This window comes from Pelodiscus sinensis, chromosome 2 (assembly GCF_049634645.1).
Source record: "Pelodiscus sinensis isolate JC-2024 chromosome 2, ASM4963464v1, whole genome shotgun sequence".
NCBI lineage: Eukaryota > Metazoa > Chordata > Testudines > Trionychidae > Pelodiscus > Pelodiscus sinensis.
In genome coordinates, this window is record NC_134712.1 from 96390291 (window position 1) to 96406699 (window position 16409).

Sequence of the window (16409 nt, forward strand, 5' to 3'; positions counted from 1 at the left end):
CAGTTTGTGGGAAGCCTAGGCCTCCTTAGCTTCTTTGACAAGGGTGTTGACGATTTAAGGTCTCCAGCCTGCCCTGAGAGATCACTTATATCGAACAGCAGATGAAAAGCCAGTGCAGATGTAATTTATCGTCGGCGTTTCCTTCTAAAGAATAATTGTGGAGACTTGGCTAGATCAATAATATGGATTTTTGTTGTTAGGTCTTGTAGTCTGCACCATAATGAGAGATAGGGGACAGTGGCTGTTTTCTAATAGAAAATAAAGGATTGGTTTCCGTGTCTTTCTACATTTGAATGCAAAATGGCACACTTGAAACTAATTCAAGTTGTTAAGAAAAGAACCATTTTCCATTACATTCCTGCTATCATATAAACATGGCATGTTAGCCAACCTCTGAACAATGAATGAAATATTGCCTTTAGATTTTCCTAAAAGCTTAAAGGTTGAAATTTCCAAAGTTATAATGATAAAATTGCTAAACATACCTAGAGAAATTGTTAAATATATCCTATATGTCATCACAAAAAAATAAAAGAAAAATATTTTTTAATTATGGAAAATTCAATAAGCATGAAGCTACAGAGGTAGATGTGAAATACTATTCCGTAGAAGCTAGTGTCATAGAGATGGAATTGTGTGTTTGCTATATATGCAGATGCTCACACATACACGGACATATAAACAAGGTCACTAATTCACTAATGTGTTTGGAAGCAAATTATAGCTCTTTACCTCTTTTCTGTTGTTTAAAACGCAGGGACCAGATCCTGCCATCTTTACCTAGTAATTTCAAATATAAACTCCCACTGACTTTAGCAGTCGTTTTGCCTGAATCAAAAGTACAGGTTTTGTCTGCAAATTAATATGAAGGATCTAGATGATAAAACATTATACTGTGTGTGCTGATATGCCTATTTTAAAATAATTCCTCTATTTTAATGTATTGTGTATCAGTGTTTCAAAAAGACATTAAATAAACCCAGCCAAAAATAAAACACAATAAATTTTCAAGCCTGCAAAGGTACTATGGATATTCTGAATCCTCATTAACATACAAAGCTGCTGGCCACTCTCAAGTCTGCTCAGAGATGTTAAACACAACATGAGCTAATTTATGACTATATATATATATATATATATATAATATATATATATAGAACAATTTCCTAGTAGGCATGGAACAGCATTTAACTTTAAAGTGTGAATTTTATGCTGGCTTGGTGGGTATTGCAGATAGTTAGAAAGATTTATATTTAAAATTGATTAATTAATTAAATTAATATTTAATTAATTATAATTAAGCTTTCTTCTTTATAGCCTTTCTACTCCCTTCCTTTAATACTTTGATGAACTCAAGTGCTGGAGAAAAGATCATGACACAAAAATCCAAGCAAAACGAGCAGAGACTATAGAGGGAAATCTCTGCAAAAACACAATATATTATGTCAGTAATTAATAATAATCGCTGAGTAATTAATTAGTCAGTAACATTGTCAGCTGCATTCAGATTTTGGTTATATAATTTTAAAGTTTTGCTGGTATTTGCTTCTTAACAGGAATATATTCACATCAAGTGGAAATGAGGGACTGTTTTTAATTACTGCGGTTTTTCTGTTATACTGGTTTTAGCTTGTTGGTTGGTTTTTAATTCAGTTACAATTACAAAATGGCTAGAGCTAATTCTTACATTCAGTTACCAAAAGATATTCTGCTTGTAGGGCACCATTTGGAATTCTTATTGCATAAGGAGCCAAATTTTCAAGAGTGAATTCTACAGTTGCAAGTCTAAATTTATGTATAAACTATTTTTGCTTATGTTTTTCTGTGCCATAATATATGGATGTGCCTGTGCACACTGCATTTAGATGCTTAAGTACCTTTGTATAGGCTAGTCAGTGGTTTTTATATATACACTGTCGTGATAAGTTTCAGGCCACTTTTGAAATTCAGCCAGAATCATTCCAAGATCTTGATAATTTTCTCCCAATCAAGAGCAGAGGTATTTTACATCAGATATATTTTACTAGAGATAAGAAGGATGGTGCTACTATCATAAAATCATCCACAGAGCTGATAAGAGTAGACAGTGAAGGGAACAGTTGTACTGGAGTCCTGAGTCCAGGGGAGCCCCTAAAGCCTAAGTGGCATCTGTGTAAATAAAGTTAAATTGGAGGGGGGAGTATGACCCAAGTGAACATGATATACCAAATTTCTGTTGAGGGGCCAGCTCACTGCTACTATGTGGAATCCCCTCTCTTGATGCTCCATGGACTTGGAATTCCCATAGTGGTTTTGCCATGCTGGAGGGGGAAGGATAGGAACTCTTGTTTGTGGCATTCTTCTCTCTATGGTTAGTGGATATCTCAGAAAGTACCTCACTTACATTAATGCTATCAAAACAACATTAACACAGGTATTGGTGTACATGGCTTCCAGAGGCAAAAGGAAAAGCAGCCAGGAGAGTCTGACATCTCAGGATTAGGCTAGACTTCTTTGAATATTATATACATCTCAGCAGGGTTGGGAGACAGCACCCCTCTTATCCTTTGAAGATCCTAAGTCCCCTTCCTGTTCAAGGGAAAATTAAAAGGAAATTTTGTTAGATTCCCCACATACAGTGTCCTGACTCTTCTAATGCCTCCTTCTTGGTATTTCTGTGGGTGGGTAAAATTTGGTTCCAAATTAGTAAAGTGACTAATTTGTTTTTAAAGCTATTTTATAATTGCACTGGATCTGTCCAAGGTTAACATTATTATTCCATCATGTTGTTCTCAATGGGTCTTTTGGGATGAAACTGCCTAGTATGCTAGTACTTACTGTGTAAAAATGGTACTGTGAAATGATAGATTGTATTTATAGACAATGGGGCAAATTTTTAGCTGGAATAAACATACTAAAAACGAGCATTTACACACTTTTTACAAGTAGTGAGCCTGCCAAATCTCTCTAATTGTTCCGGAGGTTTGGAATGAAGAAATATCATTAAAGATGAACAATATGAGTTCTACTGCAATTTCTGTAGTAATCCCCAGACTTGTTTTCTTTATGTCATGAAAGTTTTAGGAACATAAACAGTACTGAATTGCCATTGGTACTGAATAATATGGCTTTTATTGTTGCCTGGGCTCTTCAGTATATTCAAGAAAATAATTGAATACATTTTTAAAAATGTAAGTTTACTAAAGAAGACTATGATCAAGTCAGTTAAAATTTCTCACTATCCTTAATTTGTTAGCAAATTCAATATATTTCATTTAAGCAGAATCATATATACAGTATATTAACTTTTCCAGGCAATCTTTACTCAGCACAGAAAGGCCAGATGTATGGGAATTGTAAAAAATCAGGATATGCAAAAAAACTGTTCAAGTGCATAAAGCAGCCCCATCTGGAAGACATCTAACAGAAATGAAGTTGTACAAAACCATTCCATTGATAATAAAGCTAATTTTTATGGGTCTGACAAGTATGTAATTATGTTCAGTGGTGCTTTTCAGATTTTATCACAGTCAATAAACCGCAGTGGTAATTTCATTCCCATTTGACATATTTACATGGAAACATTTGATTGGAGGAATTAGTAACCCTGAAAGCCTTGATAGATATGTTTTAATGATCTGTGACCTCCGCAGTCCCTCATCTGTTTATTGTTGCAACAGGCGAGAAGTCATTCCTTTGTGACCTTTGTGGCTTTGCCGGCGGGACACGTCATGCCCTCACTAAGCATCGGAGGCAGCACACAGGTCGGTAAAGCTGTCTTTACCCTTTGGTATATTTGCTATATAGCAAGAGAGTATCATCCAGGCTGGGGAATAAAGCAAGTCAAACAGCATGTTAAAGCACAAATAATATATTGGTTCATTGTTTGCTTTCCCTTTTTCATTTTAGTAAAATCTGTATCCTCAAGCTGTATATCAAATGCTGTTAGCTATGAATTTGAGTAATCTTCATTTTCATTTTAAAGCAAGATAAAAATATAAAGATCAGGTGTCTTTTTTAAAATTAATGCTAAGTACACTAACGACTCTTTTAAGGCCCAAATAGATTATGCAACTGCTAGAAGCTTTTACAAGAATCTGCTTGAGGGTCCTTCGGTGAAAATTAGAGATCATATTTAGGTGAATCCATTATTTTGGACTGAGACATAGTTCAAAGCAAGTGTTGTTTCAGTGACTCTTTTTCAATTTTAAGATGGTTTGTAATTAATAGATGTAACTTAAAGAGATACTACATGTCTTGCATGTAAAGCAGGGTTTCTCCTTCAAACTAGGAAAGCTTTCATACCACCTGGTTATAAAAATTTAATATCAGATAAAATTAAATTGCGTCTCTGCTTCGGAAGACTTAAAAAGTATAAGTATTAAACATTTATTAATATATTTTACCATAATTGTGCGTTTCAATAGTTCATTGTTTTTGATTATTTGAATAAGTTTTGTTCAAACAGATGTAGAAACATCACTGTTTAAACTAATTTTTATATTAGTGACTAGCAGGAGGATAATGTGATATCATCAAGAATAATAGTGTGTGGTTAAGTCACTATTGTTGAATATACACTGGACAGAAATTGCTAACAAATGCCTGGTTCTAATTGTTGCATTGAGAATTTTCCATTACTTCTGTATTGTGGGGATTTTGTATTGTGGCTTTGTGTAGAGTAAAGTAATCCAATTCAGGACTTTGCCATTTTAGAGCAGAATTTCCTCGATAGAACATACTCTGTTTTCCTGGGCATCCTGAAGCTGTACAGTGACAGCCATGATCTCAGATTATTCAGCCACATCTTTTTGGAGGGAAGTGCAATGTTCACACAAGGGTGGGATTTTCAGAGATTGACTGCCAAAATCATGAAGTATATTTGTTATAAAGATAAATGTATATAGCCAAGTTCTCCACTAGTCACAACTATTCATTTTCACTGAAGTCAATGGGGTTGTCATTTCTGGGAATTAACTTCTAGGATAGCAAAAAATTTACATATGTGAGATGTACAGTCTCATTCGTTTCCCACTTACTAAAGGATGTTTATATATTTAAAGTATTTAAGATGATGCATTTAGAAAATTTTGCACTGTATTCTGTCAAAGTGTCACTGTATCAGTACATCTGAATTTTATAAGGAACAATAATGACTGCTGTAGTTAAAGTCATATGCTTCCATTTTAACTCCCAAATCTTATTTCCTGATAACTTTTTAAAATGTTCTCTTATGAGGCTGGGAATGTAGATATTAGACAAGATAATATAATACATAATTTTTGCAACTTTATCTATTCTTATGTAGTATCTTGCTGTATTGTATAATATTCTCTGTGTGTTGCACAGTTCATTAAATTCATGTATGTGAAATATATAACAGTAATTCGGTAATAGAGCTGGCATATAGACCACTTACTGACCAAGTATGCAGCTAAAGTTACCTTCATAGTTAGCAGCCTCATTCTGCAAAATATGCCGTATCTGCGTGCTTATAAAATTATTGATAGGAATAGAAAAGTTATCATATCAAGCTTCTGAGTTAATGAAGATATATCTGAGAAGCATAATACTGAAATTACTGTATTAAAAACTAATTGAAGTCGTTTTACAAATTCTATACTTATCTCAAGTTACAGAAAGAAGGTATGTCTTTTTTTTTTTTTTTTTTTTGAGAAATAGTAAATGATCAAGAAAATAAAATCAGTGAAGCTGGTATATTGGGTGTCTCACGACTGAAGTTAATGGATAAAGTTTAAGTAAAAAGAAGCTGTATCATTTTAAGCCAGTTGAGGGTCTGGTTCTATAAATCAGGTATTTTCACACTTTGAGTCCTGACTCATTGGGGTAAGCCGCTGGTGGGCCATGAGACACTTCGTTTACCCATGTGTTCTTCAGCACAGCTGCTCACAGCTTCCAATGGCCACAGTTTGCCATTCCCAACCAATGGAAACTGCAGGAAATGGCACAAACCGGCCTACAGCTACACACGGTTCGCATTTGCTGGAAATGGCAAACCACCGCCATTGGGAATTGCAAGCAGCTGTGCTTGTGGATGTTCTGGTAAACCAAGCATCTCGCAGCTTACCCAGATGAGCTGAGACCCAAAGTTTGAAAACCTCTGCTATAGACTAATGTATACAGAGAGGAGGAAGAACTAGCACTGCACATGCAATAGAAACTTTTTATTTTACTGTGTTTTGAATACTTAACCATGCAATTATAACCTTATCTTAAGTTATTTGGAATAGATTTATTATATTATGATGGCTAAGCTCACTAACCAAACTTTCCAACCATAGATGCCTAAAGCTTAGACATCTGTATCTATATTTAGGTAACTAAATTAAAATATCCTGATTTTCAAACATCTTGACCATTTGGAGGTTTCAGTGACTACATGGAGAGTTTTGGGTACTCATCTTCTCTGCAGATCAGGCCATTTTTATTAAGGGTATGTCTAGACTGCCTCCCTCTGTCAACAGAGAGATGCAGATTAGGCAAGTCGACATTGCAAATGAGGCAGGGATTTAAATATCCTGCGCCTAATTTGCATAAAAATGGCCTCCACGTTTTGCCGACTCAGCACTTTGTCGGCAAAAAGTGGCAGTCTAGAGGGGGATCTGAAAACCTTTTTTGACATACCTTTTATGCCTCCTGCAAGGAGGTTTACAGGTTTGGTCCCAGTGAAACACCTTTAATTTATTGAGTGGGTAACATCTGTCCTCCTCATGCCATCCTGGTGGAGTCTTCTCTGCTGTGATCTCAGGCATTTGAGGTTATAGATCATGAGGCTTGCATGCAGTAGGCATAAGTTTATATTTTATGTCAGGACTGGAGGCTCATTATTACTTTGCTATTAACTTTATACTATACAGGACAATATCTCAGAGACGGAAGGATCTATCTTTTTGGCATTTATCTGCCTCTGTGGCACAAACAATCGGAGATGATTCTTTAGCAGAAGAATTATCAGTGTCTTCTATGTGTTGCAAAGAAAATGGCACAATACGCCTTTTGTTGGTTTTGTTTTTACTTATGCAGGTTCCACAATATTCTTATCCCGTACACAGCTTTATCTCAGTGCTAAGCCTCATGCACCACTCTTTGTATCTATATTTCTCTTGTCCATCCCTGTTTGACACTGTTTTCTCTGCATATAGAATGCTGAAGAAAATTATAATGAGGTTTGAAAGGGGTTGGAATAAAAAATGATTTAAATGGTTTAAATAATTCCTTGATACAATATAAGCTGTCTCAGAGAGTGACACAATCCAAGATTTATTATCAACTGTCAGAGACCCTGGATTCAAGGGCAAGGGAGCAAATCCTCACATGTAGTTGAGGTGTCTTGGCCACTTTAATAAGCTTCCTGTTTTCCCAGCCTGCAGGCATAAGTTGTCTTGGTATCCATGAGGAATGTTCAGAATATCTGACACAGAGGAGGACTGGCTCTGGGATCTGAGTATGCCTTACTACTTAGCCCTTCATTCTCTTGCTTCTGATGCTACTTATTTTGTTCCTCCTTTTGGGAACAGAATTGGGTTAGACTGTGCACTTAGAATGAGACATACCTGACTCTGCAATAGTGCCTTTTTCTTCGCTGGTTTTATGTGCAGAGGAAAGTACTACTCAATGTGAGTATGGGATTCTGTCCCTTTGTCACCCACAGGGCAAAACATCTACCTCAGAACTCAGTTTGGCAAATGGAGAATACTACCACCATAGAATTTTTTATATTTTTAAAATGAGAAAGAAAGGGAAGTAAAAAAATATGATCATATTAAACAGAAAAGAACTATAATAAGTCTTAAGTGGTGGCAAATGTATGTTTTGCACTTTCATTATCAGAGTGCATTGCCACACAGGCCAGTTTGTCAGAGTTGATGTTGCACAATACCATGTGTGTTAGCATGTCAATTCCGAGAGAGGAGAAAAACTTGACCAAAAGTGGTATTATTTTCTTACGGAAGAATGATGTAACCTGTGATTTATTGGTTGACATCTCTGTCCTATGCAAAAAAACAAAAAACAAGCCAACCACATATCTAGTTTATGTATACTGCTTCTCTGTACAGTGTGGCCTTTGAATGTAGAATTGATTATGGCTTTCACTGACCTTGACTTCATAAGGAGATTTTGTGAGTTTCTCTGGTGGTCTACCAAGAGCTTTTCCTGCAGTTCTATAATGGATTTGCATAGAAAGTTCTATAGTGTGTTTTATCAGACTAATGGCTTCATTTTTGGAAATGCTGAATATCCCCATTTCTGGCTAAAGGCATTAAATAGAACAATAGAGGCTCAGTACTCTGAAGTTCAAGCAATAGTCTTTTCCATAGTAAAAAGACTTTATTAGAATGATGCCTCTGCCCTTGTTTAACACTGATAGGTACTTGTGGAACAAAGAAATAGATTTTATGTATAAATAGAACCTTTGTCAAAGAACCACGTCATTGTCTTCTAACAGTTTTTGTTGGGTGACACATTGATTTAATGGAGTAAGTCGAATGTGCCTCACTGGGTTGCAGTAATGTCTGTGAAATAATTCTGCTGCTACTCTATTACTTGGAGAGGAGGTTTGCATCCCACCAATTGTCATGGTATCCACCGAGCCAGAGCTATTTACTCACACTTTGTGTACGTGAGAGAATTTGTCCCCAAGGGACACATGAAAGTGATATTGCAACTTCTTGTGATAGCCTACATATAAAATTAGTTTTCATTAGGGCTGCCAAACAACTAAAAATAATCATAATTAATTGTGAGATTAAAAAAGTAACGATTAATCACAGTTTTAATCACATTGTTAGACAATGATGCAATTATCATTTTTATGAATATTTTGGATGAGTTTTTTTTCAAATATATAGATTTCAGTTACAGCACAGAATACTGAGTGTACAGTGCTCACCTTATAGTATTTTTAAAAAATATTTGCACTGTAAAAAGATAAAGAAAATAATATTTTTCTCTTCACCTTGTGAAAGTATTGTAGTGCAATCTATCATTAAAGTGCAACTTACAAGTCTAGAATTTCTATTTTTTTACATAAATGTAGTCAAAAACAAAATAATGAAAAACTTGCAAGTCAAAGCATTAAGGGTCATACAAATGTTTAGCATATTTAGCATTTAAAATACCTTGCAATGTCAGCTGCAACAGTGCCATGCAAATGCCTCACTTTCAGGTGACATAAAAGGAAGCAGGTAGCATCTCCCATAAATGTAAATACGTGTTTGTTTCAAGGGTTGGCTGAACAAGATGTAGGACTGAGTGGACAATTTTTTTAATCTAACTCAAATGAGTTTTGTGTTATTTTCATGTATTAACTGAGATTGTGACAGTCTTAATTTACATATGTTACTTTCGTAATTTCCGTAGAGCATACCACTATTTTAGAGTAATTGGGGATCATATACTTATTGTTCATAGGAGCTCCTGAAAATATTCCAATGCCTAAGTAGTTTGTCTTTGTTCCAATGTTTCCGTGAATTTCTGAAAATAGTGGCTTACACATTTCATACAGTTCACTGTTGGTATGATCAGTTCCATTCGCTCATTTCAATCTTCTACTTCTCAAGACATTTATAGGTCAATGTAATAAAGAACGAAAATTTAATAATGTATGTGTTTTTATCCAGATGAGTGGCTCACTTTGTATTTCTATTTCTCATGTGAACTGCTCTTTGACTTCATCGTGCAGTTACATTACTTGGCATTGAATTAAATGTATCATGTAGCCTTTTCCACCACCTGAACTACAAAAAGGGAGCAGGGGGAGAATTCTATGTAAAGTATAGCACAGTAAGTCTTGTGCTGTTTCATTCATTGTTTATTAAGAAGGGGGACGAAATTTAAAGGGGATGAATGTTATTTTTCTTTTCCATATAAGCTGTTAGAAAAGGATGGAACTTAATTACATCAGACTTTTAGTGATAGTGGTTGAAATCCAGGTATCTTAAACTTGCTCATAGTGTGGACTGTATTTTACAGAAAGGAGTGTCCCGTGGTTCTTTTTTTCTTCCATTCATGAACATACAGGCCATGTGTTCATACCAAAATCATAATTTGTAGTTAAATAAAATCTCTGTGGCAAATTACAACAGTTTATCATATGGAAACATGCTTTAGGTAAGTATGTATGAATTTTTTGGATATGTTTAATATAATAAGGGATAATTCTTCTTTCCTCAGTTATTCTTATGCAGCAGTGACCATCTGTTAAAGCAAATGGGCTGTCTCTGCTCTTTTCACTGGCCTTTGGCTCCTCTTTAGTGAAAACCCTGATCACCTGCAGAAGCAGCTGGAAACTGGGAAAAGCTAGAAATATTTGACTATCACATTATAGTTTGGGTTGTCATCTTGTTTCAAACACAATTCCTTGATAAATAGTACTTTAAAATATATGGTACACTTTAGGTCAGGGCTACTCAACTTTGGAAGCCCCTAGGGCCACAATGATGGGCAACACATGCCGAGGGCCGCAACTTAAGTGTGGTTGCATATACATGCAAATAGCTTCTTTCCCACTGATGGGCATGAATACAAAGATTAAACCTTAAGCCATGGTGCCAGACCTATGTCCTGTGGGGACTTCCACGAAGAGTGCCTCAGGTGTCTGGGGGAAGGACATTTGACAGATGCCTGCAAGATCTGCAGGGTGTTTAAGCCTAGAATTAAGAGAAAGTGGGACTCTAGGCTTAAATTGCTCCTTATGGAGTCAGAGCTCCAACCGGTAGCACTGGTCTCCGCGCCGTCAATCTGTAGGACACAAGTGTTCATGAGTGACTCAGAATCCATGCCAAGGCACTCAGTAGTGTCTGGCCGTTCAATAGCACCATGGCACCAGTCCCCGAAACCGAGACTGTTAAGAAGGTGCAGAGAGGAAGATCTTCTTCTCAGGGGGGGCACCTGAAGGCTCTGTCTTCTCCAAGGCGCTACACTGCTCCCATTCCACGTAGGTGGAGGTTGAGCTCCATGCAGGCGAGTAGTCCAGAGGTCCAGGACCTGTTGGTGGAAGAGATCCTTGAACCATCGACACTGGGCACGTTTCACACAGCCCATGAGCTAATTGAGCTCACATCCTCACTGGGCTTAGCACCGCGCAGGGAGGATTCCCATGCACAGTCACACAAGGAGAGGCAACCAGTGCTGAAGTCCCCAACAGCTAGTGGTTCCCCACCGGTACCGACCAGCTCGCCTTCGGCACCAGCAATGGCTCCAGCCCAGGCACCGGCACTGGTTCCAGAGCTGGCACCAAGCCACATTCTTCAGAGTGCAGTCTTGTCGCAGGCACCAGCTTGTTTCATGTCCCCGGTGCCGTCCGGTTCCCTGATGCACATACTGGGCCATCACAGCATGCCACCACGAGCACTCCTGGCCCAGCACCAAGGTAAACCAACCACCATGGCACACCACTGAGGCTAGTACCAGGGTCCATCACAGGAGGCACTGCCATGGCCAACATCTGAGTATTCCTCAGAGTCAGATGAAGAATTGCTGGCATCAAGGACATCCTCTCATAGATCTTGGCACCCGTCCCATTCCCAGCACCAGTCATGCTCAGTCCACCGTACCAATCTTAGATATCTGTCGGGCAGCTGCCTGGTCATCCATCCATCCCTTTACCAGCCACTATGCAATTGCTCACCAGGCTAGGGAGGACGCAGCTATTGGCAGGTCTGTGTTGCAGTAGTTACAGCTTGGGAGTCACCTAAATAGAATGGACATAAGCAAGCATTCGAAAAAGAAAAAAACGTTTACTTACCTCATAACTGATGTTCTTCGAGATGTGTTGCTTATGTCCATTCCAAATCCCACCCACCTCCCCTTAGTTGGAATGTCCAGCAAGAAGGAACTGGGGGTAAGGGCCAGCAGGGGTATATATGCACCAATATAGTGGAGACATTCCAGGGGGCTCCCCAGCTGACCCAAAGGGATCTGCTAAGGGCAAAAAGCTTCCAGAACTCGTGCACACAGCGCACACATACCTCAATGGATACCTAATTAAAATTTAGGAGTCAGCAAAGCACCAAGATGAATACCTGAATGGATATAAGCAGCACATCTCGAAGAACAACAGTTATGAGGTAAGTAACCATTTTTTTCCATGGCAAGTGAGTTAAATGAGTGCTAGCTGACTAATACTCATTTAAATGAGTGCTAGCTGACTAATACTCATGCGCAGATCGTTCTGCGCATGCACAGATCGCCTGAACCCGGCTCTTCCGGGTTGTAATCTACTCGCCACGGGTGAGTAGATTCCATTATTTGTCGAGCCCTGCTCATTTCAGTAGTTTGGATTCTGACTACCTGAAAAACTCATCTCTTTTCCAGATTGGCACCATGACAATTGTTATTAGAGAAAGTATTGGAGATTACAGCCCTTTGGTGTCAGCAAAAGAGGCTAACAAAGAATGGTCTTTGACTCTGGAACTCACTTTCTCCCATGATTTGATGGACCCTGGGTTTGATTGCCTTTCAGGCTTTTCCTGGACATTCATCTAATTTCTCAAGCTTTTCTGAAAGTTCTAGTTATTGAAGCTATAAGTTCTAGTTATTGAAGCTAGGGTGAAGAGTAGTTTCTTTGCATGGGTTGGCAAGCTTTTAAAGTATTTTTGACCTGTTCTGTCACCAAATGTGTACCCAAAGCAAAAATCTTTCACAAATTTTCTCCTCATGATTCATATGCTAAAGCTCTGTACAACTTTCTAGTGGTCCTAGCAGTCACAAAGAATGGTAAACCTTTTCTAAAGTTTAAGGGTCAACCTTCATATTACCAATATTCACTCTTGTCCAAACAGTCTGAACTGTAGTATTTTTGAACCAGAATGATAAATCCATCCTCCACTGAAATTGCCCCTGTGCCAGAGTCCTGGGTACTCCATGTTGCACATCATTCTGTGTCATTTCTGCAGCAAATTGGAAACTGAGGCTGCCCTGAGATGTATAAGGACTCAGTAAATGAGGGGGTATTAAAATAACAATAAAAGTTTGTTTATTTATGTCAAATATAACTTTCAGAAAATTCTGACTGTGACTTCCATGAATATCAGGGGGTTTGCCATAAAATCCAGGGTAGACTATAGCATTCCTTCACCCACAGACTCCAGTGGTTGTGCATTCACAGTGTCATTTGAGTTTCCTCCACCATCACCACTGCAAGAATCTATCCGCAACATCCCCTGTGCTTCCACCCTCCTCCTCAGAATGTGACAGGAGCTGACGTCTCTGTGAGACTGGGCTCAGTGAGCCTTTTGCTTCTCTCCCCCTGGAGCTTCCTTTCTTTGTTTCTTTCTCCTGCACTGATTCGCTCTTTATCTCTGTCGGCCTGATTATACAGTTACCTCTGTTGGCTTTCTCCAGAGGAACTAACTGGTGTCTGAGTGGTTAGAGTGCAGATTTGCCTCTTCACTCCTTGCACGCCACGGCCTCCAATGCAGCAGGCATCACTTTTATCTTGACCCAGGGGTCTTCCATGAGACATTTATGAGCGACTAGTCTTCTACCAAGACCTTCTCTGGGCCTGGAAGCTGGTTTTGGTAATTGGGTTTATGTCAGCTGTTGAGAGGGAAGATCTCTCATGGAGCCCTTGCTACACAAAGCCCAGCTTGGTGTGCAGGTGTCAGAGTCACACTCACTGAGCTGTGGGTTGGTCCCAGTAGGTATCACCAGAATGAGACCTCCTAAAATACAGCCAGGTGGAGCGGGTGTATCCTCTGGCGCTTGGCCATCACATGGGGCTCTGCACTCCTCCTCGTCTCCAGATCGTACTCCAGGAGGTGAGGGCAGCCTTATCACCTGCCTCTTGGGCTTTCCTTTAGTGGGTCCTGCCGTAAGGTACTTGCCTCCCTCCCCTCAACCTTGGATGTCTGGCTCTTGTTATTGGGGGCCCAGCCTCCTCCCTTCCATAACCTGCATGATCTGCAATTTTATTAGTTTCCAAGCCACATCTGGAACATACCTGTACATGTTCGTGGTCCATTCCTTTCAATTCCTCACCCTCGTGTCCTGTCCCAACATCAAATTTCTCTGGAAGGTGAGGAACCCTGGTATTCTACGTTGGTCCCGTGGCCTGCCGGGGACATTAGTTGATGACTCCTTCATGGAGCTATGAGCACGGGTGTGTACTTGGCATGGTTTACCCTTCTCTCTAATACCTGCCCCTTCTGTGTGATGAGGGAGATCCTAGTGCACATCAGCCTTGAATGCTTCAGATGGCATCCTCTTTTCAGGCTCCTCCAAAACCTTCTCCTCAGTTTCTGGCTGCACTTTACTTCACTCCTCCTGACTTATTGACCTCATTAACTTCCTCCTGGCACTGGCCAAAGTGGTCGTTTGTAAAACCAAGAGGAGGATGCTTTGCAAATACAGGACTATTTCTGTTCCTCCTTTCAATCACACATCTGGGCAGAATTCCTCTGGGCTACATCCACTGGCTCCATAGCCACCTCTGAGGAGGAAAGGGTGCAGTCCTGGGTTTTCTGCTCAGCATCTTCCTCTGGTTCCTTGTCTGTGACCTTCTGACTGATGTCTCTCCTGTTCCTGCTTTTTATTGGTTGTCCCCTACAATTATTTGATTCCTGGGTTTAGTCACTTTTCCTTTTAATCTGAGGATGGAACCTGCAAATATGGCCAAGCACAAGGTGTTCATTTCCTGCCTTGTGCCACAGCAAATAGGGAATTGTACTGCAAAGGTTAGAGCTGCTGCGGATGCATGAAGGGACAGACTTGAAATGGAGTTAGGAAGTATAGAGATAGTGGAAACTGAACTGATGGGTATCAAAAGGGGGCATAGGCACTGGCAGGGAGCACTGATTAGGAGTGATATTGTTAGATATTAGGAGCAGAGGGGAAACAGTTGAGGGGAGAAGGAATTGAGATGGGACCGAGCAGTTAGGAGGGGAATTGAGTGGGGGAATGGAGATCAGTGAAAGATCTTTGCTTGGAGAAGAAGCAGAAGCAGTTGGGCCAAGCATGAGGGGAATGGCTGGGAAGTAGAACTGCTTGCTTGGATGTGTTTGTTTATGGAAAAAGCAATTTGGGCTTCTTTTTTTCTCCCCATCAGTTTAGCCTGGGATGTTCTGTTTTTGATTGAGACAAGCTTATCTATCAAGTGAACCTAAAAGTTTTCTTATTGACTTGGTTTCTTACGTAAGTATTTTTCCCCTTGGTGCAGCTTCTAAAAGCTACTAAGAATGTTAGGCAGTCATTTTTCCCCAGTTCACTTGGCCTTTTGTTTTGTGTTGCTGTGATGTATTTTCTGTCAGGTGAAATTTACACATACTCTACCTGACAGGAACACTTAGCCACAAGGATTTCCTGAGGAGAAACTTCCTCATGTGGTGGCAGAGGATTAGTCATTTTTCTTTTGGTCACGATGGAATTTCCAAACTCTCTTAGCTACGGTGGGGCCTCACTAATCTGTCAGCCTCACTGGCTCTGCCTCAGCATAGCAGCAGAACTTTCCTGATATGTGCTGATGTGAACTGCAAACCAGAAAATCATTTTCAGTGCAGATTTTCTGGTTTCCTGTTTACAAAGGTGCAGTTTAATAATATTCAAATGTATACTAAATGAAAAGTGCTGAAAGAAAAGAAGAAAGACCCTTCTCTATAAAATTTGAAGCCATATTATTAAAGCTTCAGAAATATTATTATTTTCTTTAATCCTCTAAGCAAAAACAAAGCAAGAGTTGGCATGGAAATTTTCAGTTCAGTAATGGGTTGCAGAGATGTGGTATCCCAGAGAATGTAATTGAACAGGAAGCCACTGTTGGCCCAACAGTCGGAAGAATCACTTTCTTCAGAGAAGAAGAGATTGGGTGTCTGACAGGAATGTCTCTTTTGGGGCAGGAAAAGCTGCAGTTCCAATCTGTTCGGAATAATCTTGGGTTTCTGCAGAATGTTCTGCCCCTCACCCTACTTGCCAGAAAACGGGATGAAAAGAATAGCTGAAATTCAATCCAATAATTACTAAAAGTAGTTGTTCTGACTCTCAGAGCTACCTCTCCTTTACCTGCTTCTTCCCAGTCCCCATACAGGTTGCTCATCTTTTTTTTCTCTAGAGCCATCTTTCAGAGCCTAAGAAACCTATAGTCCGAGCTTCTCCTTTTTTGGCTATTTAAAAACATAAGGTTTAATCCCGGCTTTCATTTTGAAAATATATGTGGGGCTGTTATAACCAACTATTACAAAGTTGGTCTAATATTTCCCATTTTAAGACTCAATTTTAAGTTGTTTATAACTTTGCCAAAGCTCAAATTTTTGGATTGAAATTTTCCATGCCAGGTGTCTGCCTCAGGCTAGTTTTTTAAGGTGGCAGCCAAAACAGATTAGTCATTTCTGAAAATGAGGCTAGGAAAAAAATACGTTGCTTTGTCCACGTTAAAAAAAAGTCCTGGCAACCTTTACTTTGAAATTTTTTTTGCA

The 16409-nt window shown here is 39.2% G+C and overlaps 1 protein-coding gene across 1 annotated transcript in view; it reads left to right on the top strand.

Moving 5' to 3' along the window:
* The window catches only part of ZNF407 (zinc finger protein 407), a 454103-nt gene that overhangs the window by 254974 nt on the left and 182720 nt on the right, over positions 1 to 16409 (top strand). The window contains exon 6 of the mRNA XM_006121401.4: positions 3660 to 3743. Coding sequence (XP_006121463.3) covers positions 3660 to 3743 — 84 coding nt within the window. The remainder of the gene's footprint in view (positions 1 to 3659; positions 3744 to 16409) is intronic.